The sequence below is a fragment of the Anopheles stephensi genome, chromosome X (genome assembly GCF_013141755.1).
Source record: "Anopheles stephensi strain Indian chromosome X, UCI_ANSTEP_V1.0, whole genome shotgun sequence".
Classification (NCBI taxonomy): domain Eukaryota; kingdom Metazoa; phylum Arthropoda; class Insecta; order Diptera; family Culicidae; genus Anopheles; species Anopheles stephensi.
In genome coordinates, this window is record NC_050201.1 from 12698526 (window position 1) to 12723070 (window position 24545).

The 24545-nt window shown below is 47.4% G+C and overlaps 1 protein-coding gene across 5 annotated transcripts in view; it reads left to right on the plus strand.

The window, feature by feature from the left end:
* The first annotated feature begins 239 nt into the window (after positions 1–239).
* Positions 240–24545, plus strand: part of LOC118508235 (active breakpoint cluster region-related protein) — a 35980-nt gene continuing 11674 nt past the window's right edge. Inside the window, exons 1-3 of one of the 5 annotated variants that reach the window (XM_036047847.1) lie at positions 240–1045; positions 8534–9631; positions 19493–20376. In XM_036047847.1, coding sequence (XP_035903740.1) covers positions 9287–9631; positions 19493–20376 — 1229 coding nt within the window. In that variant the 5' untranslated portion in view covers positions 240–1045; positions 8534–9286. Of the gene's footprint in view, positions 1046–8533; positions 9632–12725; positions 12741–13426; positions 13669–16313; positions 16548–19293; positions 19424–19492; positions 20377–24545 lie in introns of those variants that run through there. The other 4 variants (XM_036047860.1, XM_036047853.1, XM_036047867.1 and 1 more) reach the window with 4 other exon arrangements.

Consider the following 24545-nt stretch of genomic DNA (forward strand, 5'->3'; position numbering starts at 1 on the left):
GGATTTGTTATCGCATCAATCTCAAAAAAAATTGAAATAACTATTTACAAAAAAACTTTAGTTAATAAGAAAATATTTTTTTTTGTAAATGACTAATAAAATATTAAATAAACACAATAAAACAACAAACACCCCCGATCGAATGTGTCAAATGTGGCTGCCGCGGCGTTTGACGTACGGTGGCGATACAACCGCTCGCACACATATATGAGCCCTTCGGCCGATTGACAGCTGGCCGTGCCTTCAACGGTTTGCTCACACACGAATGCTATTGTTTAAAGATCGCCGAAGCGAGCGGACGTGAGCCGCACCAGTGTCCCAGCGTCGAATGTGCGTGTGTGTGCGGTTTGCCACATAAGAGCCTTTTTTTCTTCTATGCTCGGGAATAACTACGATTGAGAGGGCGTGAAAGTGGTGCAGACCAAACAAAGCTAAACGCCCAAGTGTGTCACAAATGTGAGCTACTACGTCTCGTGTGCGTGCGTCTGTTTGTGTTGTTTGTCGGGTTGGGTTGCGTTTCTTTACTTTAATTTGTACGTTTTTACGATACAAACCGCGTCCCTAACGTGTGACCGGGTGCGTGCGTGCGTGTGTGTGTGTGTAATGAATTTAGTGTGACAGTGAGCGTGTGTATGTGCGCGGCCCGTTGTTTTTTGTCTGCCCGTTCCAGACTCGCCCTAGTGTTTTTCGGCAGTCTGGGAAGGCATTAGGTGTTTGTGTGTGTGTGCGTTTGTGTGGTGGATCCTGGAGAAAACAAAAAACAAACACACGGACCAGATTGTTCCTCAACTTTATCCGAACCAAAGCATTGGCACACAATAAAAGCTACAAACAAATCAACCAAGCAAGAACAGCTCACGAACATCACAATTTCAACAGTCAGCCTATTGCCCTTTTTGGCATTCTCACAGACACACACACACACACACAGAGGAACGACATCCAGACGGTCCTTCATACCCCCAGGGTGTGTGTGTGTGTGGGGAGGTGGGTTGCATTCGAGGTGAGGCTGCCTCGAATCTCGAATGCAACTATTTTCGAGCGGGTAAGTTTCTGATTTCGTTTCTCAATCTGTTTGTGCCCTTTTAGGAGTTATATGAGATGGTGAAGTAAAAACAAAAAATCGTTACCAGTGTGGGCGTATAGTTGGGTGTCCAGCGAAGAGCCCAGAGTAACCTTCTTGATTGTACACATTTCCACCCGAAAGCTTCCTGCGTAACGCTCGTCGTGAACATAATTGACAGGTTGCGTTTTTTGATCGATGTTGCCTTGTTGTTCTTCCGGCCAACCACTTGCGTTGCGAAGGTGTGTTGTATGCCGTACGCACTACACCAAGACACTCAATGGTACGCACGCCTTTCTTTCGAGGCCGGAAGCAGTTGAATCACACCTTCCAGCCTGCGATATGGCGCACAACACAGGAAACACAGGTCTGTTGTCATCTGTTAAATGCTGTCGAGAAACAAGGAGTAAGAAGTGCCATTTTTCCGGTATCTTCAGACACACACACACAGAGAGACATGAAACTATCTGCTCCTACTGCCCGATGTTGCACAAAACCCTTTTGCCGTTACGAATGCTGTAACAAAAGGGAAACCCCACGGATATAGAACCTTTAAGGTAATACATGCGCACATACACAGACAGTCGGTCAGTACCAACGCCTGTATCCCGCTCTGAACCACAGTGCTGCGGTTGCCAAACCGACGTCAAAATGCAAACAGACGAAAGGGGTCCGTAGTCACCGAACGACGCGACGAAGCGACGAATTCATTCAGACCGCTCGCTTTTGGCAGGTGTTAAATGCCAGGTCTTCAGGCGAACCTGCACAACTAGCTCGATTGTGACACCGAGGCGGGTTGCCTGTAAGTGAGTCATATTTGCGATAGTCTGTTGTTGAAGTTGATTATGTACTGCAGGTTCACTTTGCTGACATGCACCACACATCACGGAGGGTCCTGAAAATAGCTAGACGAAGTGGGCGCGAGTACCGGTGAGCTTTATAAGCATGAGTTCTCTGGCCGGCTTATTATATATGCTGTCTTTTATGTAATAAAACATATTACGGCGTAATTAGATGAGTTGAAACAGTTTGGGCCAACACCTGATATAGAATCCAGTCCTGACTGCGTCTCATCGCTACTAAGTCAAGGAAACCAAAAAATGGCAGGCAGAGACCTTCCGAGGTTGCAGTGCCAAAGAATAAGAAGGGTCAAAACAGTTGAGGACCTAACATTGAAGATTTGCTCGTAGTATGAGGTTTATCCTAAATCCCATCCGGACTGTCCCTCCGGTAGTGAGGACTGCTTATGCAACTACTAAGACGAAGTGTCCAAATCAAAACATTCTTCTTCTTCCTCCTTGGCACTACAATTTTGAGAGGTCTCGGCCTTCCACTTCTGACTCTCTGTGACTTAATTTTACCCGTAGTAAAGTAGTCAGCCCTACGTACGGGGAGGCGGGTGTGGATGGGATTTGAATCCCGGTCCTGCCGTGTGAAGACCGGCGCCGTTATCGCCTCGGCCACCGGACCGCCCCTAATCAATACATTACCTAAGTAATTATATCTTCGTATGTCCTTAACAGCGGCAATCCAACAGTTTTACAAGAATCTTCAAACCGAACACTGATGAGACAATTCGTGACTCCGTCATCTGCTGGTTTTTTTTTCACCGAAACTTTGATTTAGAATACAGAGCATCCGTCCAAAAGGTAAAGAATGTCTTGTACACGAAGCACTTTCTATAAAATTTGCTGCTCATTTCCGAGGCTAAGTCGTCTATGTAGCAATAACGCAGACTGCGGAGTTTCTGGAATAAATTGTTTGGATGGTGAGAGCGTCATCGAGTATAGAGACTCCTCAAGGACTTACAGAATTATTTAGACAAACCTCACTCGATGAACCTTATCCCATCATTAAGCAGCCAAGAGCAAAGGGTTGCATCTGATCGTCAATCCTCAGAAACTACAGGCATGGTGAAGAGCCCTGATTACTGTCGAATGATATTGATTCTTGGATGTAAGATTCAAGCAAAATTTAATAGATTTATTTATTTATAGTAGCTCGACTAAGGTTAAACTCAACTGATGATGAACTGAGATGAACTTCACTCTGGATTTAATTTCTTATAGAATAGAGATGAGCTCTGAGACGTTGGTTGACAAACGAGGACACTAAAGACCGTTAGAAAAGCGAACCACATTAAAAGAAGCGTAAAAAAGCCATTTCCCCCAAGGAATAGTAATGCTAATGGTTCGATAACGTTGCGGATAATGGAACAAATCTTACATAATATGAGCAAACTCAATAAGAAATTGAGCCCAACCCAGTCTTGGGGAGGGCTAGTAGCAAACAAATAACCGCGAGACGAGGAATAGCAAATGATGGTGACAACCTTCTTGCTGCGGGCAACGTGGAAACCGGTTGCACAATATCAATATCAATACACTTATAAGTGTCATCCCGACACTTGGAGCCCCGCAAACCGCACGCAAGTTGTCGAAGAGTTGAAGGAAGAGTTGGGGCAAGTTGAAACAGGAAAGGAAGATGATCTTCCCGTGCACGTCAAGTGTTGTACGTTGAGGCAAAAAAAAAGTCGCGTAAGAATACTGCTGACACGAAAGACTCCTTGATTTTGAAGTAGTCTCTCACTGTAGAGTGAGAGAGAGAGAGAGAGAGAAAGGGACAGGCGCACAGATTAGTTGTTAAGAGCTGCAACTTCTGCCTTTTCCACACCACGGACACTGAAGGGTGTTGGTGCAGATTAGCCCAGTTTTCGATGCAGGAGAGAAACATCCCCACACAGTGCACCGATTTTCCTCGGGAAAAGGTTACACCGACGAGGCAAAACTTGAACGCGCGCGTGGTTGGTGTTTTTTTTTTATTGTTGTTTTCCAACACATGATAAAACTGCCCGTGCCGCGATCGATCTGCGTGTGTATGTTCTATTTTCTTTAAGGCGTCCCTTCATCCCGGCCACAATCCATCCATGTGGTCGGTAAGTGAGCGTCGGTTTTTCTCACTCGACGGTATATGATGAAAGCCAAGCGACACCGCGCCACTGAGTAGATCGTTGCGGGAGAGGGAACAAGCAAACAAAACCCCACTCGAACAAGACTTCAGACTTAAGCATCTCGCTGGCAATTCGAAAGGAAGCAGCAGGAAGATGTGTGTGTGTGTGTTTGTTTTTTTTTAATTACATTTTTTTGTCACGCTTTTATTTCCATTTTATGGTTGTGTAAATAATATTTATGTTGTTTTTAATACCCAGCCAAAACCAGATTGAACCATTGCCAGCCATTTGCCGCAGCTGGAAGGATCGTTTTGCGAGCAATTTAATCCATGATTCAATAATACAAAATTATATAAATAATCGTTTAATGCATTGCCCGTAATGTCAACGATCGTATTTTTATCTGCATTCCCATTACTCCCCACTTATGAGTGGCGATAAAATGGGTGTTTCGAGAGCCAATCTTATCTGTTCGTTTGAGCCCGTAAAAAAACCCGTAATGTGGCTCTAATCCGTACGATGCGAATCAGCTCAGCGGTGCGGGGATAGCTGTGTTGGTTGTTAACATTAAAGAACTGGAAATCGATTCCTATCCGGAATTGGTTTCTGTACACAGGACTTGGATAACTCTTTTGGCAATAAAACCTCAACAAGATTTAATCTGTCATTTCTGGTTTCTTTGATGAGCAGCGGATCGAAGCGAAGGCCCCAGTCGGCTGGCTCATATAAGGGACCTCATAGAAGGGGTCTCGCATTAGGGACATAATGTATATAGAAGAAAGTGATATCAAACTTATTTTGATTCCCGAGCAAATATGAATAGATTTCGCTTGGTGAAGTACATTTGACAGGTCTAGCTCTACATGACACTTGTCGAGTTAAATCTCGTTGGTGACTTGCTATTGACTTGATCGACCAAGAAACTCTCTCGCTTGTTATCGATCCAAGCAAGTAGGGAGTTTCTCGGGAGACCTAGTGACTTGCTACGTCTCATGGTAACGCATCCTTAACGCCCAGATCATACGTAGGACTGATTATCTAGCTACAGATAAACGCTAGTCGCGAAGAAAACCAGTAAATGGTAGCCTCTGGAGGTTGTTGAGCCTAAGAAGAAAATTAATTGTTTGACATGTCTGATATAAGGGATCTCTACCCGTAGGTGGATAGTCAATCCTTCGTGCAGGGGGACAGTTAGAACGGGATTCGATACCCAGTCCGAGCCGTATAAATATCAGTGCCGCTACTATTCCTTGTATCTACTCTAAAGTCTAAATGTAGTTAAGAAAGCTAGAAATTGAACGCAAGGAACTCCTCAGATTTTGGAAGATTTTAGGATGATAGCTGCCTGACTGTGTTCAGATATTTATTTCCGACATAACTCTATCTGATTGGTTCTCCTAGCAGATCTCAACTAGTATTTATTTGATTAATTACTGTTTCTAATTTTTTTATTGTAGACAAACAACCAACCAGCTCAGATTTCGGTCGGATGCGGGCTAACCACCCTCAGCAGAAAGGGCAACGCCGATACGCTCCTTCAATTGATTGCGTTGACAGTTTTCCAACTTGGGCATATACGCTCGATACGAAACTTTCCTTTCGTCCGTGTGGCTCCTCCGCATGACGCGATTTCTAATTGAACAGCATAATAAACATCAATAAAGAGGGGCTTTATTTTAAATGCGCAGTTATACCACTTGGCAAGCTGATCTGCTTCCTGCTCGTAAATCCTACTCGAAGTGGGTAGGCTCGAACTAGTGCCACATTAAAATCAGCATTCTCAACTCTATACGCAACACACCGGATCCCAATAAGCCTTCGCCCAGTCAGCATCCCGGCCCGGATGCATCGCCCGAACCCACCCACACCAGGTTCAGAAGATTCAAATAATCGATTTCAGGTGCATCGTGCTCACGGTGCAGACGACGGCCAGACAGTCGGACGGACAGTTGATGCCGCCAGACCGCCGACGCAAGATGCAACGAACTCGACGGCGGGGGCGGGTTGGCGGCGACAGGTCTGGGACGTGCCACGGGTCGATGACAAAACCCATCCTACCAATAAAACCGGGCCGGAAGTTGAGACGGGTCGGTAGGTGATTGCGGCGGATTGGTGTGTGTGTGTGTGCGCTTATTGCAGGCATTGCCCAGAGCCCGACAGTTCGCCTGCGAGCGTGCGCATGTGCAATGGCTGCTCAAACTACCAACCGGAGGCCACCCGGCCAGAACCCCTCGCTCCACCCTCGCAAACTCATCTTCCCCGGTAAAGAAACAGGCGGCCGAGGGAGCAATGTCTCGACGCCCACTGTGGTGGCAGCTTCCAAGATGCACCTTCCGTCTGTGCTGTGAATTCTGTGGAGGATTTTCAAATCTGCTACGCGAGTTTTGTTATTCGCCGGTAAAGATCCACGGTGGGGTGTGTTTTTGTTTACGGAAAAAAAGCACCAAACGGCAGCGTGGCACAGGAAGCAATGTTTGCACAGTACCGGCAGCAGTAGTTGCATCCACGCTTTATCGCCACTGCCATTGAACTCCGTTGGAAGTTGTTTGCTTATGCTATTTTCTTTTTGGTAGAAATAATTCACCAAAGCGAGCGTCGAGAGTGGTCCTTCATCCTATCGACTCGCCTGCACGTACAGAAACATTTATAGTCAGTGTCGGGAAGAAAATAGTATCCGGAGCACAGTTTCTTCATCGGGTTTGAATACTACTCGGCTAATGGCCTATCTGCGTGACGGACGCTCATCGCACATCGCGATACGAAATGGGACATTATTCATCAGAATCTGTCAAAGTATACCCTGGCCGTGTAGGAGTTAGGGAGTGGTGATCCCTGCCCCACAAGAAGTTTGATGAAATGGACGTGATTTTATGGATTTCTCGTCTCGATGCAAGGGTGACGACTCTGGGGCGTTGGTGGTAATCGTAAAACTACATCCGAGACTTGAGACCGACCGTTTGGTCATCAACACAAATTTAATGGTCTTAAAATCTGTAAGTAGTATAGCATATGAATGAATGGCTTTCAATTGGTACTGTTCATTGACTTCGTGCCTAACGCGTTCCGGCATTTGTATGTTCTTGGCGTCGCCCTGAAGATGCTGAACAAAGCAACACCAGCATCGTTGTAGCTGGGAGAGAGGTTTTAATTTTCTAATTTTACGACACCAAGCCCCAGCGACCGGATGGGTTGCAATGTCTGCAATATTTCCAATTACTATTACTTATTTCTAACAGATAAATAATGTCGATTCATGGGCAAAGACTGCTTTAGGAAAATGCAATCGCCCAGCGCTGGGCGTTGGACTGCAGTACATCAACCAAGGTATTGTTGTGTTTTATGGGCTCGTCTAACTCTGGTGCCTATTAAACGCGGAACAACTCGAACCAGTCTTGGTGACTGTAGCCGCTTACGCGGTACAGTTTGCATCGCGCACACAATGATCAGGGTCGTGCACTTTCCCCGGTACGATCGGGATGGTTTCCGGGTGCGGTCCGCTGCATCGGTTGTTCCCCAGATGCCTGACGGCCGCGCAAGAAAGAAACGCATTCTTCTCGAGAATAGACCACGCACAAACACACAGTTACGGTGCAGCGGGCTCGTAAATTAGATGCTGGAGCGTTGCATCGCACGCATGAGTTCTTGCGACCTTCGGTACCGGGCAGCGTGTGGGGCGTGTGCGCGACCGCCGTTTTATGATGCTCCCCGGGATCGTAAAATCGGCCAAACAACCTTCTTCTGCACGTCGCGTTAGACGTGCCGGCGATGAATCAGTACGTCTGTGTGGTTCGTTTTTCTACGTGATTGATCAACGTTCGTGCCTGCCTCGATCAGCCATTTGAGAAGTGAAATAATAACAGTTCGAATGGTAGAACATTTGCAGACAGACCTTCATTTAGCTGGATATGATATATTGCCGGCTCAATCCGTGTCAGGTTCGTGATGAACAACGGGTGAAACAGTTTTAATGCATTCGAACGTCGAAGATGAGTGGTAGCTGCATAGCGTAGAGGGTAAATGGATAGCTTATCATGACGCTTGTTTCCTGTTCAAATCTTGGACTAGATCGTATTTCATATTCGGTGATATTTGAATATATATGAAGTCTTAGACATCTTGTAGTAATAGTGTCATCAGTTACAGTTGGTCGTAGCTACAGAAAAGATAGTTGATCAGGCCTCCAAAATCTCTCAACAATCATGGTTGCTGTAAAAAGTGACGTCTCACTGACATCACACTCTAACACTGGTTGCGAGGATTCATTCTGTGGAACAAATCGGAGGAACGAATCACTTCAATTTCACCGTAACCAACCAACAGCGCACATCACCGTACCAAAGAACTCCATCATCTGGAGCTCGTTAGCTGTGTGGAGGAATAGCTCTAGATATTCCGGCTCCGAGAATTTAGATTCGCGCTCCCTTTTGCACGCCTTTACTTACATTCCCATCCACTAATGCCGGTACGCCTCTTCTAACGCACGCATCTTTTTTTCTTCTCTTTCTCTGTATACGTTCCAGACAATGGACTACTGTCCCCGGGGTCAGCGTTTCAGCAGTAGTAGCCGCCGGGCTCAAACGGCGCCATTTTGAGCCGGCCGCGTCGTCATCGGAATCCATCGCAGCAGAACAGCCAACGCACTCGTGTGTCTCAGTGTACACGGGTGGTTGGTAGGATAGGTGTTTAACCCCTTACACCAGGGTTGAGAATACCGGTGTAGTACCCTTTACTTCGGAAGATGCCACTGCCAAGGCCAGCATACGCAACCTAGCATACGCCTAGTACCTAAAGATTGTGTTCGACTCCGTGTGCCGAACGGGTAAAGTTGTTGCCCAATCAGCAAAAAAAAAAAAGAAAACAAGAGCAGGGAAAAGTCTTCACCAAAGTCACGACGAAGTTGTGTAAACGGCGCACTATTAGACGGAAATGAAGACCGTGGTCTGCAGCAAGGGAAAGTGTTCAGGAAAGTGAAGTGTACGTTAGTTTTTTTTTGTGTTTGGGGGTAGCTCAGCACACCAGGGTAAGAAAGAAATGTAGAGAAAACGAAAAAAAATCCCCCTAAAGACAATAATGAAACCAGCAGCATAAGCAAAAGCGGCAAGGCTCATACAGCCTCATGTAGAGTGTAGAGCTCACCAGCCACGCAACCGAAGGCAGCTATACTAAGGTGATCTCAACGCGCCATTAAAAAGGACCAAGCGAAGCATAACAATCAAGGAACGCCTTCGAGACGGGCGGGAACAAAAAGAAAAATCCTCTACGGGGCAAGGATTATGAGTGTGTTCAGCGATTTCCAGCGGATGTGGGTGCAGCGGTTTCCACAGAGTTCGCTGTCGGACGCATGGGAGCAGGATGTGCGTGCGAGCCTCGAGCGACACAAGCAAAAGATCGCCGAACTGTCCAAGGAGCTCGAGCAGGAAACGCTGTACGTCGAGTACCTGGAGCGGTTGCTGGGCGATGTGGAGAAGTACCGGCAGGCGGGCGGCGATCCGTCCACACTGTTCGAGGCTAACTCGCCGGCATCGGCCGCCAATCTGTTGGCGGGTGGCGGTGGTCAGCTGCGTGACCCACCCGGGAAAGCGGGCGATGCGGTGCAGGAAGCGGTCGAGGAGGAAGTGGTAAGTGATTGCCATGGACCGTATAGCATGGTGTTGATTGACAGTATGTTTATTAGATTTTTTCTTTGTAGAGTTATAGTAGACCGTAAATAGACCTCCGCATATATGGGCGAGCGAAATTGTTGCTCAGTAAGATATTGGAATTGGATTATCGAGACCATTACGTCAACATTATTGGACGTATTTGGACTGTATGGCAACTTTACGGGGTTTCCACTCCTGGGCAGCTATGAAAAAAAAAATGTAAAAACATTCAATGCCAACGACAGACACACCGACTTTCCAATCGATACGCCGCCTTGCTACCATATCTTATCCTCGATCAAAACGGGCCCTCGGGCAATAAAGCGGAGGATGGCTCTCGGGAGCAGCTAATCGATTTAAGCGCTTGTCTGAAACAGGCGAACCATAGCCCACCCCAAAAAGCCTATTAAGCGAAGCCGGAATTTATTGTATTTATACGCTTCTCTCGTTCCTTGCCTATTATTGGTATGTCACTGGATTTTTTTTGCAATATTATCGCAAGCGTAGGATTAGCGACGCTGATAAACGGTTCGGCAGCCGGTCCGTGAACTTTGCGTCGTTTTTTTTTGTTGCATCGGATATCGATAAAAAATTGTTGAAGTTACGGGAATTATGTTAAATTTTGTATTTTTTTTTCCTCTTGTACACACGTTTCCTGCCACCGTTGGAGACGGACTCCTGGTTAGAATTCTTCGACAAGGTTTCCAACTCGGCGAATGGTGAAAAGATGCTTTAAACTTTCTGGTTTTACATATTCCTTGCACGTTCGGCTCGGTGTGTAGCAAATGCGGATTTGCGTTCGATTTGACGTGTTCTCTCCGCACCGCAGTGTGGACTCTTCAGGTTTCGCAACCTACTTCTTACTCATCCTTAACCACCCGTTCGTTACGTCCCTTCGTCCTGCACGTGTGCTTGCACATTCACCATCGGCACCGCACACGCCCATCGACCCGTGGGATCCGGTGTCTGCGCGAGGCTTATCGCCGTACCGCCGTAACTAAGTTGGTGCTCCACCACGTACAGCTTTCTCGGGCGCTCGTGTGACGTTTTGCTCACACAACCAGACGGAGCGTATTGGCCGGTGTGCGGACGACGAAGCTAAAAATTATCTTATCGCACCTTTCCACTATCAGAATGTGTCGTGCGTGTACAGAGCATTTGCTATGGTAGGGAAGTTGCGCTTTTCAGCTTATATGTGAGTTGGTGTGTGTGTGTGTGGGGCGGAGGAACCTTAAAGGGAATGTCCAGGAAATTGTTCGATTACCGTTGCAAGGGTAGGACACTGCATAGCATAATGCGTGAAGTTTAAGTTTTATGTTAATTTTTCCTTGTCTGAATTTGAGGCTTAATGTCCGATAACAGTCTGCGTAACAAATTCAACTGACACGCTAATCAATTTCCAATTTTATGTTTTGTTTATCCATATCGATGTCTCCTTAAGGCAGCTTGACAGGTCACTTGTTGGGATAAATACACTGCCCTGCTCGATTTCGAACTCTGGTAGAAATCCAGAAAGTGTAAGTTTTTGCTCTAGAATATCTGGAACTTTGTCAGATGACTCTAGAAATATTGCTAAAGTGAAACTAATAATTGTCCATGATTTTATTTTAAGATACTCCAAATTCGCAGCGAGTCCAATCATACAGCAAACATATGGAACACATTGGAACTCCTGCTGTTTCCCTCTTTGTCATCAGCTGCTACAACCTACCAAAAGTCACACGGTGCCGGATCTGTGACAAGTTTCGCGCGTTGATTTGCAACGCCGAGCAATTAGACTCGTGCGGGGGGGTTTATCACGTACCCAGACACTGGATGTCTATAGTGCGCCCGTTACGCTATATACTCCCGCTCAGCAATATACTATCGCGAGTGAGAGTGATTGTATGGTAGGTGCGTTACCATACATCACAGCATGGAGCGGTTATGCATAATTGTGTACGCGGGGCCCGGTGGATGATGTCAGTTCGGTTACTAAACGTTCCGGCAGAGAACCGGCGGCTAGAATACTTCGAACCCGTACTACCGCTCTGAAAGCAGGAAGCGAATCAAACCAACCACCACCTACCAGAAATGGCGCACCATGTGTCCGCAATTGTGGGTCCAATCGATGGCAATTAGATAGATGGCAAGAAGGGATCACCATGATATCACCAGCAACACTCCATCACTGGAGCAGATTTGTTGACTCTTCTCGCTGTCGCGTTCGCAGCGTTTGAAACAAAACCCCGAGTGATTCATTCGCGTTAATCAACAGTAACCTGAAACCCTGATGAGTCGATGGAATTTTACACTGTTTTACCGCAAAGATCTGCTAACTGTGCTTTCCTGTGCGCGAGTTCTCGGCAATCGAAAACTGGCTAACAAACAAATGTAAACGCGTTTGATGGAGTTGTATTGGATTTGTTTTTAAGTTCCACCAAACCTGCGCCATATTTAAGAACGTACTCTCAGCGTTCGTCTTTATTCAGACTTTAGCCTGATTTTGTTTATCGATTTATTACTTCTCAAGTAAACATAATTGGTCTGGAGTGCTTGTTTACGTTATCTTAAGGTATTCAGATTTGATTGACTAGCCTGCTTGCTTCGCGTACAGCGCGCATTCAGAATCGTGTAGAGGGCGCTTCAAGAGAATGCTTTGGCAGCACTGTTTTACATCACCACTACCGAGAGCGTACCGCTGTTCCGTGTGCAGGTGGGTGGAGTAGTTGTATCTAAACTGCTACTAACATACTGTACAATCGATGATAACGCACATCCCACACACACACACTCATGCAGTCTACCACATGACGTTTACATTATCAGGCATTAATTCTTCATCTACTGCAAGCAACACTGATATCGTGTTGATGCATGTATGGTGGGAGTTCTCTCTCTCTCCCTCTCTCCTTTTGTCACACAAACACTCACAAACAGAAACACAAACACACAACAAACTCGATCTCTCTTTTTTCCAGATCTTGTAAAGATCACGTCACATTATCTTGTCCCGGGTGTAACAGCGCTCGCTTGTGTCTTACCGTTTGCTGTATTTGCTCCTCTTCGGTGTACCCTTCCAAAAATGGTGTAATAAACACGCGTAGTAAGAATTCCTTTCCGTTGTGTGTGTGTGTTTGCAGAGTAATGTTACCATTGTACCGGAAATGTAAACCGCATAAGTTTTTTTTTTTCTGCATCAACAACAACACCGTGTGCCGATCGCTGGATAGGCGGCGTCTCGGTTGAGTTTTTTTTTACTATTCTACGCACGTACATCTCAAGGTTTCGCGAGATAGGCGAGTAGAAAGTGTTCACAAAGTGTTAGCTTTTGGAGTTTATCTACGGCCACGATCTCTTTCTCTCTCTGTCTCGCTGTCTTTCTAGTTCTATGGTTGGTGGAGCAAAAGTAGCAGAGTAGTAGCAGAGGACGCAGTAGGTCTAAAACCGACCTAACCTAACCTCCAGACCTTCCAGACAACGATCTCTCTCTCTTGTACATGCTTCCTACTGTACACTGCTGCTGTACAGCTCCATCAAGGCAGCAACTCGGTAGCATCTCTGCCGCTAATTAGACTGCGCTGCATCTTTTCCCCACCTACACATGCGCGGACAGTAGGAGCTTTTCCAGCCATGACTCTCTGAGGCAGCCAAAATTGATCCAGTGTGCACGGTACTCACACGAATCGATACAGATATGAAATGGTGTGTGAGCATCCCCATAGCCCCAACATGGCGTAATACGGGGCAGGTCAGATGCGCACAGGTTTCGCCCCCCAGTTGGTGTTGAACCGTGTTACGGTCCGGTGGTGGCGTCGTCGTCTCCGTTACCCTATCTGTCGCAAGTAGCTTTGTGTAGTGGACGGCGTGCGCGCGCGCGCATTTTGTGTGACTACCGCTGCTGCTGCTGCTGTTGGTGGCTGCAGTGTTTTTTTTGTTTTCTCCATTTCCTCGTTGTGAGGTTGTGCAGTGTGTTTTTCTTTTCAAATTGTGTACACCTTCCACCTCCAGCGCGTCCGTAACACCGCGCCCGGGTTTGTTCGTTTGTGCGTTCGGAGCTGTTGTTAATAATTCACACCGCAGGCTAAAGCTTCCAACGGGCGTTTTGGTGTGTTATTCACGCTTTCGATGCGTTTCACTCTGCGGGCGCCATGATTTTATACGGCGTCGAACCGAGTTCCAGGTTCGCTAACTTCAGGGTTTTTTTTTTCGTTTTTCGTTATGTGTACCGTTGGTTGTTTTCTTGTGTGTCGGAAGAAGTATAACACGCGCAATCCGGTAGAAGGTGCAACGAATGTGGTGATTGGTGCTGGCACACTCGTTCGGCTGGCCGATCATATTGATTGGACACAATTGCATAAATAAGACATGATCCACCTCAAATCCGGGTTTTCAGGTTCCATCTGCATCGCCATTATGTCTTGTGCTGTCCATGGGGGTTGCGTTACCATTTTGACAAGAAATGCGGACGTTTCCTGCAGCTAATGTCTGGTGAAGAGAAAAGAGCTCTTATACTTGTCTCCAATTTTGCTCAATGACCGTTCTAACCTACATGTTACTCCAAATGATCTCACCTTATACGACGAGGTCCTCTACTTTCAGAGTCCAGACGGTCATTGTCGGTCTACGGACTTCGGGATGAGCATTCGATCTAGCTCTCACAATCTCAGTCGATCCCAGATTACTGATCCGAATCCGAGATGATTTCGTCAGCTTTGGAGCTTTGTAAGATCACGTCTCTGTAGTATATGCCCTAGCATCTACGGTTATACCGAGGGAAGTTGAGAACACGACAGGACCGAGGTTCGAATCCCATCCAAGACCGCCTCCCCGTACGCAGGGCTGACCACTTTGCTATGGGTAAAATCAAGTCACAGAAAGCCATAAATGGCAGGCCAAGACCTTTCAAGGTTGTAGTGCCAAGGAAGAAGAAGTTGAGAACACCTCAGCAACTGAACATCTGACTCATTCAAATGTGTTCTAACGAAGCGTTCCCATAGTTCTTCCGCTTCCTGCAGTTGCAGATAAACTTGGGTCTGCATGTACTTGATGTTCCTACTGCACTCCGGCTATATTAGTCACACTTCGTTCGTCCAACATCAAACGAGCTATTCTAAGTCAGTTGTAGACTTGCACAGACTCTTCGATATCAAAGTGCTCCACTTTTTCCAATACATAATTATAGAAACCCTCGCCATTTTGCACTACGACCGGAAATGCGCTAGGATACCCGGGAACTGCAGCAAAAATGTGTGTCAACCAAATGGGGGAAACGACCCATTACACGCTAGCGAATATGAACACCCATTCCCCCGTTCACGCACGCACAACCAGTACCTCGGCTGCGTCAGAACGACCATTTCCTGATCAGCTGTAATCAGCGTCCTTTTCCAGTCGTTGTTGTGGCGATACTTTAAATGAGGAAAAAAAAACCTTTTTCCCATTCTGTCCGGGCCCCCCCCCGCTATTTACTGTCGAGGGCCAGACCAGCTGTCTGCTGTTCTCTGCTTTGATTGCAAGTTCCCGGATATGTTTACTGTGAAGCATACGGAGAGAAAAGGGTTACTATGTTACTTGATTTGTTCGCTTCGCTCCGTGCTGCGTGTGGGATATTGGAATTTGCAATGCACTGCAACATCCACTGTGGGAGGGTTGTGTCATGTTGCGAAGATGAGAATAGTCATGTTGACGCCTATATTTCTAGCTGCACGTCGATTGGGGGGGGGTGGATTTTGCGCTGATTTCGATCGAAAGAAGCATGATAATTTGCTTCCACCAGGGTTGAAATACGAGCTATTGCGAGGTTGTCTTGAGATGGACACTAAAACTGAGGAGCCTGTATGAAACATCTGACCGGCAGCGGCAGTCCGGTCCGAGTGTAGCATGATCTGTGTATCTGTTCTCCTGGACCAACTATAGAGTGCACGAAAATGGGACCTCCCACACGAGATACGGGTTGATTTTATATAATCATTTTCAATTTCTAGCTGTCCCGCTGGCCACGCCATTGACCTGACCCGGGGCGAGCACACGCATGGGGAGGGAAGGGAGGTAAGGGTTTAGTAAAGCGAGCAAAATGTGAGATATGTACCCGTACGTGTGAAACATTGCACCCATGCACAGTGGCGCTGCAATCGCATCGTTAACGCACCCATCTACCGATGCTCTCCATCGGTTCAGGTCTTATCGTGCTCGGCCATTTTTGTTCCTGCTCGCGCAAACGCTGTGCCAGCCATTGAACGTTTTATTATCGCACATGTGAAGCGAGGGAGCAAAACGGGGTTTGGGGCGGCAGAAATATCTTTATCTCGTACGAACGGCAGTGTGACTAGCGCGACAGCAGAGTCCTCACACCAGTTTGACGTTTGGTGTCGATAGCAAAACAATCGCCCCACAGCTGGGCCACTGTGACGACCATCGCGTAAAGCAGTCAACCGAGGAACGGAACGCTGAGTGGACAGTTTTCATCTAGAATTCGCTTTCCTCAAGATCCTCGCCAGCTCTGCTTGACTTTAGTGTTGTGTTTTAGTTGTCGGGGAGGTGTTCTTGAAGTGACGAGTCGTTCGAGCCAAGTGTCGCTATCGCCACGGAAACGATTCTCCGTCTGTCTAATCGAACAGTGCGTAGAATTCGTTATCCATCGAGTTCTTGAATACAACTTTCTTTATTCCTCCGGAAGACCGCGCCGAAGAAAGTTTGAAAACAGTTAGCAGTGCCCTTGTACCAACGTTATTAGGATCAAACGGTTCGATCGGTGGTGAAATAGAACAGCAGGCAAATAAGTGTGTGTGTGTATAATAAGTCGGTGGGATTTAGTATGCCTAGGTTCCAGATGTAGTGGTGAAACGGCAAAGCGATGAAATCGAACCAAAAGGTGTCCGTATCGGATAAGATAAAGATCTGGAGCTCAAGGGTAAGTAGTAGTAGCGAATGTTGCGTGTGGTGTGTTGATGAGCTAGCCAATCCGCCGCCCCCCCCACTCCCCAAAAAGTATAACTGTTGAGCTAGACAAACAGAGAGAAAAGAAAACTCAACTGAAAGGGCCTTCATACCGGAAGGATTGATAAGGCGGAAGGGAAAGTAGGGTGTGGATAGTCAATGGTGGTTCAGGCGATATGACGTTTTCTGACGACGATCAACTTTTTTTTCTTCTTGTTTGAAAATTACCCAGAAACTTCACGTGCTAGTTACGCTCGCAACTTCATTACTCACAAGATTCGATTCTGGGTGTTGTGGCGCGTGCCTGACAGACCAGACGAACATTGATGAATGATGAAGGAAAGATAAACGAGAGTGGCTTACCTATCCTATCCGCATATGAGCCGGTAGCGAGTGTGTGTATGTGTGTGTGTGTGTGTTAATCTTCCTCTCTGTTCTGCACTCGGCCTAATGGCCACTTTTCTACACCTGTGGTCGATCCTCTTCTCTATATGGTTTAGTATCCGGTTGAGCACGCGTGCTCCCATCTTTAGATGTAATTTCCTGCAGTAGTCACAGCGTGACAGATGGCTTCATTAGTGTACGGGGTGCAGACTTATGATGAGATGAGCAGAGAAAGAGAGCGAACGTGTTTTAGGCTGTCTGGTAAATTATAGCCAAGACCAGTTCTTCGATTAGTTCTTCCAGCTGTATCGTTAAACCGTTTTGGTGTGTTGAAGTTAAATTATTACTCTTCTTAGCTGACTTTATAGACATGGTGTGTCTTTGTCTGCCGTGTTTGGAAATCTAGGGATATCTGACGCTAGCATGGCGTTGAATAGTCATTCCAGCGCATGTGGGACATAACCACTTCAGCGAAGGCAAGAGTGTAATTGGACTTGGTCATAATAGTCTTGGAATCGTAAAACTTATTGTCAGTGAAAGTAGCACATGCGGATGCTAAACTGGTTGTCTAAAAATTTAGTTTTTCAAACATTTTCTACCTCAATGTGACATGCTAAGAACTTCAAGCTACCACAGTAGCTTATATCACCAACTCTCAACTCGTAAAATCCAATTCAACAGACAGAAAATAAAATTTACTACCCATCCGAGAAGAACTCAGCCATCAAGCCAAACGACAATCCCTGTCCATGTCTCTACAGTGTGGAGCATGTCCATATTGTCCAAACGGAGCAGCCGTACTTGCACGATCAAAGGAAGCGTGTGATGAGATGAGTCATCCGCTTCTTGTTTGGGTTGTGCCCATTGCGCTTTGTTGCAGTTTTGTTTTCTGTGTGTGTGTGTGCTTTCCGTACGAAAACTTTGCCCATAAAACTTTTTCATTCTTCCCGGGAGAAATGGAAATGTTTCCTTGAATTCTGCAGCAAATCTTGAAGCATCGATATGCTTGCCCGATTTCTAGTTCTTCCCGGTCGGCGTTTAATTAAATCTCCAACGTTCAGTGCTGACTGATGATCGTCTCCACCATTGTTTATTCTGCAGTATCGCTCACTACACCAATAAACTTACCCTCGGGAGTTAAAGATCGTCTCGGTAGTTTTACTTTACTGCCAATCAGCCGCCGCCAGCCATCAACAATACGACATCGTCACGCAAATTGGCGTGGTTTTTGTCGTTGCGCTACTGAACGGCAGTGGTGACGGCTGTAAGCAAAACAGTCACTTGTGGCGTTCACACTTGCGCAAAACGCAAGTCCAGAGACGTCCAGGTCCCTATCGGCTCTTGCACTAGACTTGCACTTTGAATCTTTGTGACTACGGGGAGGCGGTCTGGATGGGATTTGAACGCCGGGACCCTGCTGTGTGAAAACCGGCCTCAATGCCATGCTGTTGTAATAAAAATCCCAAAGTTTTCTTTCCAATGGCTTAATGGAGGGTACTGAAGAAAGTACGAAAACTGTCATCGGTTTATTAGGTCCATTAATGTTCTGCACTCCCGGAGACAGTGATTTTCTCGCTTTTGCTTGCCCGGAGCGGGCCATTGGAGCAATGGCATCTATTCCTGATGCTTGCAACTCAAAGAGAAAAAAGAAACTAGCACCACACCCAACATACGGGATGCTAGTGGTACGCAGCACGATCTTGACGCATGTGTTCTTTGCATATTCGGGCGGTGCCGTGAAGCACCACACAGCAGCAACTTGAACGAGTGCGCGTCGCGAAAGTGCTCGCCAGAGTAAAGCAATAAAAGCAAAGCATCCGTGCATAAAACGGCATAAACCGTGCGCGGCTGAGGGAAGAGAGCACAGTTGCTGTGCCACTAAAGCCGTGGGCAATAAACCTTCCGAGAAGCGAAGAACCAGAATCGAATATGCTTGAGTAATGTGAGGTTTTTCAGTTTGAAAGCTTGTTCCACGGTTCAATGTTGGGCGGGTGTATTTTCTTGTCGTTGCCCGAGCGATTTCAGGTGGTTTTTTGCCTGGAGATAATGCTGGACCCGTTTCACAGTTACAGCAGATGACGCATTTATTTGCACGTATGGTGGAAAGGTGGTCACGCGAAGAAGCAGTGCCCCAGTGAACATCTTTGGGGACCCCTCCGTCTTAGGTGTTTGATAATCGATAAGATAAGCAAACTGTGCGTGTGTGTGTGTGTTGTGTGGCGATATCTGGTGGCTAAAAGTACCTTTTGCAGTTGAAGTTGAAGAGCGAATTGAATGAATAGTCGCGAACAATACTTCGGGTAGTATGCAGGTAGAATGGCTTATTGGAAAATCATTTAAGAGGAGTTGTCTCTCTTAACACTAAGGAATAGCTACTGGATCTTAATCTATTGATTAGACAAATTTGAAGTTGAAGTTCTCGTCAAAGTTCCGAGGTTTAAAAATAAAATAGACGACTCTTACATGGTAGTTATATTACGCGATTCATGCCTTCACACTATTTAAATCACTCTTGTCGCTCCTTTCTTCCCACAGAATCAAATAATTAAGGCCGCGGCCAGTAAGGAACAGCCTGCCGCACCAACAGCGCCACCAGCGGAAGATGCAGAACCGCCCGGTAAGGGTACCGGTGGCGGCGGCGAGTCCACCGAACCAGGTGTTCAGCTGCGCTCACGTGATCTGCCACCGAACCGCAACAACAACAGTCCACTGAATCAGTGCATCAACGAGCTAACCTCGAATCTGCACAGCCGCCGATGCGTCAGCGAGCTGGTGGCGGCGAGTAGCAGCACCAACACCAATACACCGATCAAAAGCACGGCCAACGATACGGCCCAACAGTCAACTGGCAGGCAACAATCAACCACCACGAACGGTCCGGAACCGACGGCAAACGGTGCGGCCCACGAGGGACCGACCGAGCCGGAACCGGAAGTCGGTCGCGTTACTACCACGAACCGGACGCGCAGTGCCAGCCAAAGTGAAGCGCAACCGTTGCTCGCCTCCCCGAGCCACTTCGTTACCGTGATTGAGGTGAAAGAGTCGAAGAGCAATAACGGTGCGGCTGGCGGTAGCGACAACGCATCGCACAGCCACGAACCATCGGTGTCGTCTGCACCGAAGACGGCAAACTACGAGAATGTGCTGATCAATACCGGTGCCCGGTTCGGTGGCAGTGTGGAGAATCTGGTCGCCGCGGATCTACCGTCGCATCAACATCAGCAACAGCACACGGGCGGTGGCGTCGGCAGCAGTGCCAGCACATTCCTGGACGCGAAACATCCGAAACCACCGGATCGAAGCAGTGACGCCGGTGGAGGTGGCAGCTTTACCGGTGGTAGTTCGATCTCCGAACGCACCTCGCAGCTGCTCGGCGCTTCGTCAGCTGCAGCCGACCTCAAGAAGAAGGTTCCACCGCGGTAAGTATCCCTAGAGGATCCTATCCACCAGGATAGAGTACTGATCATTTTTCAGCTCTTTGTAAGTGCATGCGTGGGACAGTTTGGCCGAGGCGACCGCGGCGCCGGTCTTCACACGGCAGGGCCGGGGTTCAAATCCCATCCAGCCCCGTACGTAGGGCTGACTACTTTACTACGGGTAAAATTAAGTCACACAAAGCCAAAATTGGCAGGCCGAAACCTCTCGAGGTTGTAGTGCCAAGGAAGAAGAAGCGTTGCAGAGGTTAATTAATTGCCCCGCGCGAAATTAGGACGACCTTACCGGGATTTCGGTGGGGGATTTATTGATTTAAAGAGCGTGCTACCGTACACAACAGCGCGACTGCCCTCCTCTCACGGCTTGCGTCATCCGGTGTGTTTGATTACATTATCAGGCGCAGTAGCTGGGTGAATATATGAGCGACAATCAGCACGGTGAATATGTATCAGCACTGCAAAGAAACGAATCGATGCCGTTTTGCGAATTAGCCGAAGAACAGAGAAAGAAAGAGAGATTGCGTGGAAAGTGATTTTGATTAAATGGAAGTCTTCTTTCGGGATTAACGACCATTCAGGTTCAGGTTATTGCCGGTCGTGCAATTGCTTACCATAGCCATATTTATTATCCTCGCAGCCAGATAGTCCGTTCTAGCTAAGGTCTCGCGGATGGGGTTTGATACCGGTCCTATCATGTGTGCGGCGCATGATGCTTCCCTAGAGCTAGTTGTTTGGTTGGAAATCTTTCTGGATTCCGAAAAACGAGTTACTATATCCAGATGTAGGATAGTAATTTATTTAAAAGCCGGAGTTTGATAGTGGCTGGCGCCATCAACGCGTTAAAGCGCCCGTTAAGTAGACCGTTTGCCTGTATTCGTATAATCTCTCCATACTTTCATGACAATCTTATATGCGTTTTATTTTGTGCTTCATATGCACATAAACCGGCACATAACAAACATGTTCGACAGCGTAGATCTAGCCGTGTAGTGACATAGGAAAACATAAGCGGTGCACGCTCTGGCATGCAGGCAGTGGCAGAGCGCAAGTGTTGTGTTTATGGCTCCCCCATAAACATTAACCCGATCCTGTTGCTTTTCCTTCACCATGCTTAAACTGCAGTAGGCGAATTTAACGGGCACATTCGCTGCAGACTCAGCTGCAGAAGGTGAATGTGCACACAAACACACACCGTTCATTTTGCGTACGATTGGAAACGGGCAATCAACACTTGTTTATGGTTGTTTAACGTACTACCCGTTACTAAGGCTCGACCGCAGTTAACTTTTCCGCGCAGGCATTGAAAATGTTTGCCCGAACTCTGGCCGTGCCGCCTGTTTTCTTAAAGACGGTTGTTAGTTTTATAATTGTACTATTTGATTCCTATTAATCAATGCGTTATGGACAATCATCAAACGGTAGCAGCAACGGCCAAGGCACGCACGTGCCTCTCCGGCGGTACGGTGTTTTGAAACTTCCCAATGAGCTGTACCAAGAAGTGTCTACAAACATTCTTCGTCGGCAGGAAAAAAAAACAGCAAAGCGAAAAGCAACAAGCTCCGATGACTAATCGGTGCCCAACAGCAGCAGCGCGATAGATGTTGGTGTGGTGCGGAGCACATTGCGTGAAGTCCGGAATCGCATCGTTTTGCTGCACGGAAGTAACGCACACATGAACGTTCCGGTTTCCGTGCGGGCGGTGAAGTACACCGCGGTCTTTAGGTTTCGTACGTTAGCTTTCTTTTCGGCGGCGGCCACCTATTATCCCTCCATCGCTTGCTGTCAGTCTCTCCGGTGCGATCGAATTTTCGTGATGGTGGTTTGAGGTTAGGGTGTAGATCATTAGCGAGATGATGTACCAATTAGGGAAGCGATGTGAAAGCTTCAGTCTGCCGCTGCTGATGCTCTTCAGCCCTCAAGGTCAGATGGGCTTCCCCGTTCTGGGGAATTTCTTGTTCGCTTAAATGTATATGCACCTACCGCTTACATAGCGCGTCCGGAAGAAAAGGTGTAAATCTGTGACCGGTTGTTGAAGGAACATCAACAGCAAGTCTTAATTAGGCTTTCTGCTCCGAACCTTGATCTGTAAAGATGGTTTTAGGTTCTGAAGGTTTCCCTACCCCGCCTGGAGATGGAGATCGTGCAGCACACCTGTGGCAATGACACAACAGTTTCCAACCTAATACCGTCACGTTCGGTGGGACATAAGCGCTTCAAACACAAAACAAACAAAACGGGGTTGTCTTTTTTTTTTGTCTTTGCGTCACTAAAACTGTCAACATTACTCACACGAGATACGAGATTCAAACGTGTCGAGATGTTTCGTGGATGCATGTTGTCCGTATCGAATTTATGCACGTATTGCGACACATACACACGACGGCCAGGCCGCGTGTTGGTTAGCGTGATGGGTTCGTACGGAGTTGTTGAAGTTCAAACAAAACGTCGCGCCATTGGGATACCCGATAAGTCCCAAGAGTTCCAAGGAACGCTCGCGTTGAGCTTCCGAGAAGAACTTTGTGTCAGAGACTATACATAAATCGATCGAAGATCTTGCCCTGCTTCGATCAATGCTTCAAGATTATGGCTCTTGCAGATGTACCGCAGAATCGCAAAAATCTGCCATGATGCGTTCAAATATTGAGAAAATCGATGTCGCAAAACAATGCAAAACCGACACGCGCAAGTCAATCGTGGACCGCCGGTTGCGCGGCGTGCGCCCAACTGGAATGAGGATTGGATGAAGTAACCAACCATCTCACATCTGCAATCCGATCCGGTGTGTATCGTTGTGCACGCTGTGCGACCACCAAGTTGGCACCACCTCAGATGCCGCTCCGCCACCGTCAGTCGGTTTTCCAGCGGTAGTGGGTTGACATTTCGTACCAGAGTTGCATAACACGTGCTCTCTGGAGGTGTGGTGTGTGGTGAAGCAACTGTGCACGGTGGTGCGCTCTTTTCACGTTGGACGTGTAGAACCTCAAGAAAGGTTTGGTCGGAAGAGAGATGTCGCGCGACTATTTCCGTACCCCAGACAAACACTCCAAAGCGGCTGCGGCTGATGAATCAGTGTAGTTAATTAGCATGGATTCCAAGTTGGAACCGTTTTTTGTTTGTGTGTACCCCTGCGTCGAACATTCCAATTTTTGGTCCGAAAACTCCAGAGCTAATTCTCACGGAATCGGACACGGAAATCGCCGCTTTATCGCCAAACGTTTTGAAGCTTATCAAAACATTGTGCGGACGGGGTACATGTTTTGACAACTTCACCTCGTTGTGACTAATCTTTCTAAAGATGTCAAATTCCGACACACACAAAAAAAAAGAAGGATTCGCCTCTTTTGCTGTCACGACGGCACTTTATTTGGCAATATGACTATTTTCTGAAGAATTCGCGAAGAAGGGCAATCCATTCACCGGTGCTTGATGTCTACTGCTTGCGTGTGTGTGTGTGTTGGAAAGTCCGGAACTGGTTTTTCCCGCAGCTGCAGAACGTACAACCCCTCGGCAAGCACCCGTATAAGATTGATTTGTTGATTTGTGCGAGTTTGCCCCATCCAGGGGTTCGGGCGTAGTCTGTCTGGATTTGGGAGGGCAAATGCATGTGTGTGTGTGTGTGAGTGTACAGGTTTGTCCTTGGCTTCTCTTCTTCGCCACCCAAATCCAAAACGAAAGAAGAAGTCAGAAAAAGAAAACAACAAAACCGGTACTTTATGCTACGCTGGGTGCGCACGCGTGCGCCCTGCAACGTGTCCCTGGGTGTGGAGGCATGAATTTCTGGAATCAATGGTCGCGATTCCACGATCCCCCGCGCGATCTTCTCGAGATCGGTTGTTGATGGCTTTTCTGCGATCTTTTTCGTTGTTGCGGAGTAGCGTGTACGAGCATCCGAGTGGCAATGCGCTTGACAGGTGTTGGGTAAATTCTTCGAACACTACTCCATTCAAGAGCATCATGGTCCCCATGGCTTACGATCTCGTTCTCGCTGGTGGTGGTGGGGGGGGGGGGGGGGTTTGAGTGTTTTTGTTTTTTGGGGTGCTGCGGGTGCTCGGTACTCGCATCGCTGCATACTCTGCTTTCCAGGTCACCTTGCCAGGGGTCTGCTGGTGGCAAAGTAGGCCAACGGAACATTGTCGCGCCGGTTTCTCCGGGTG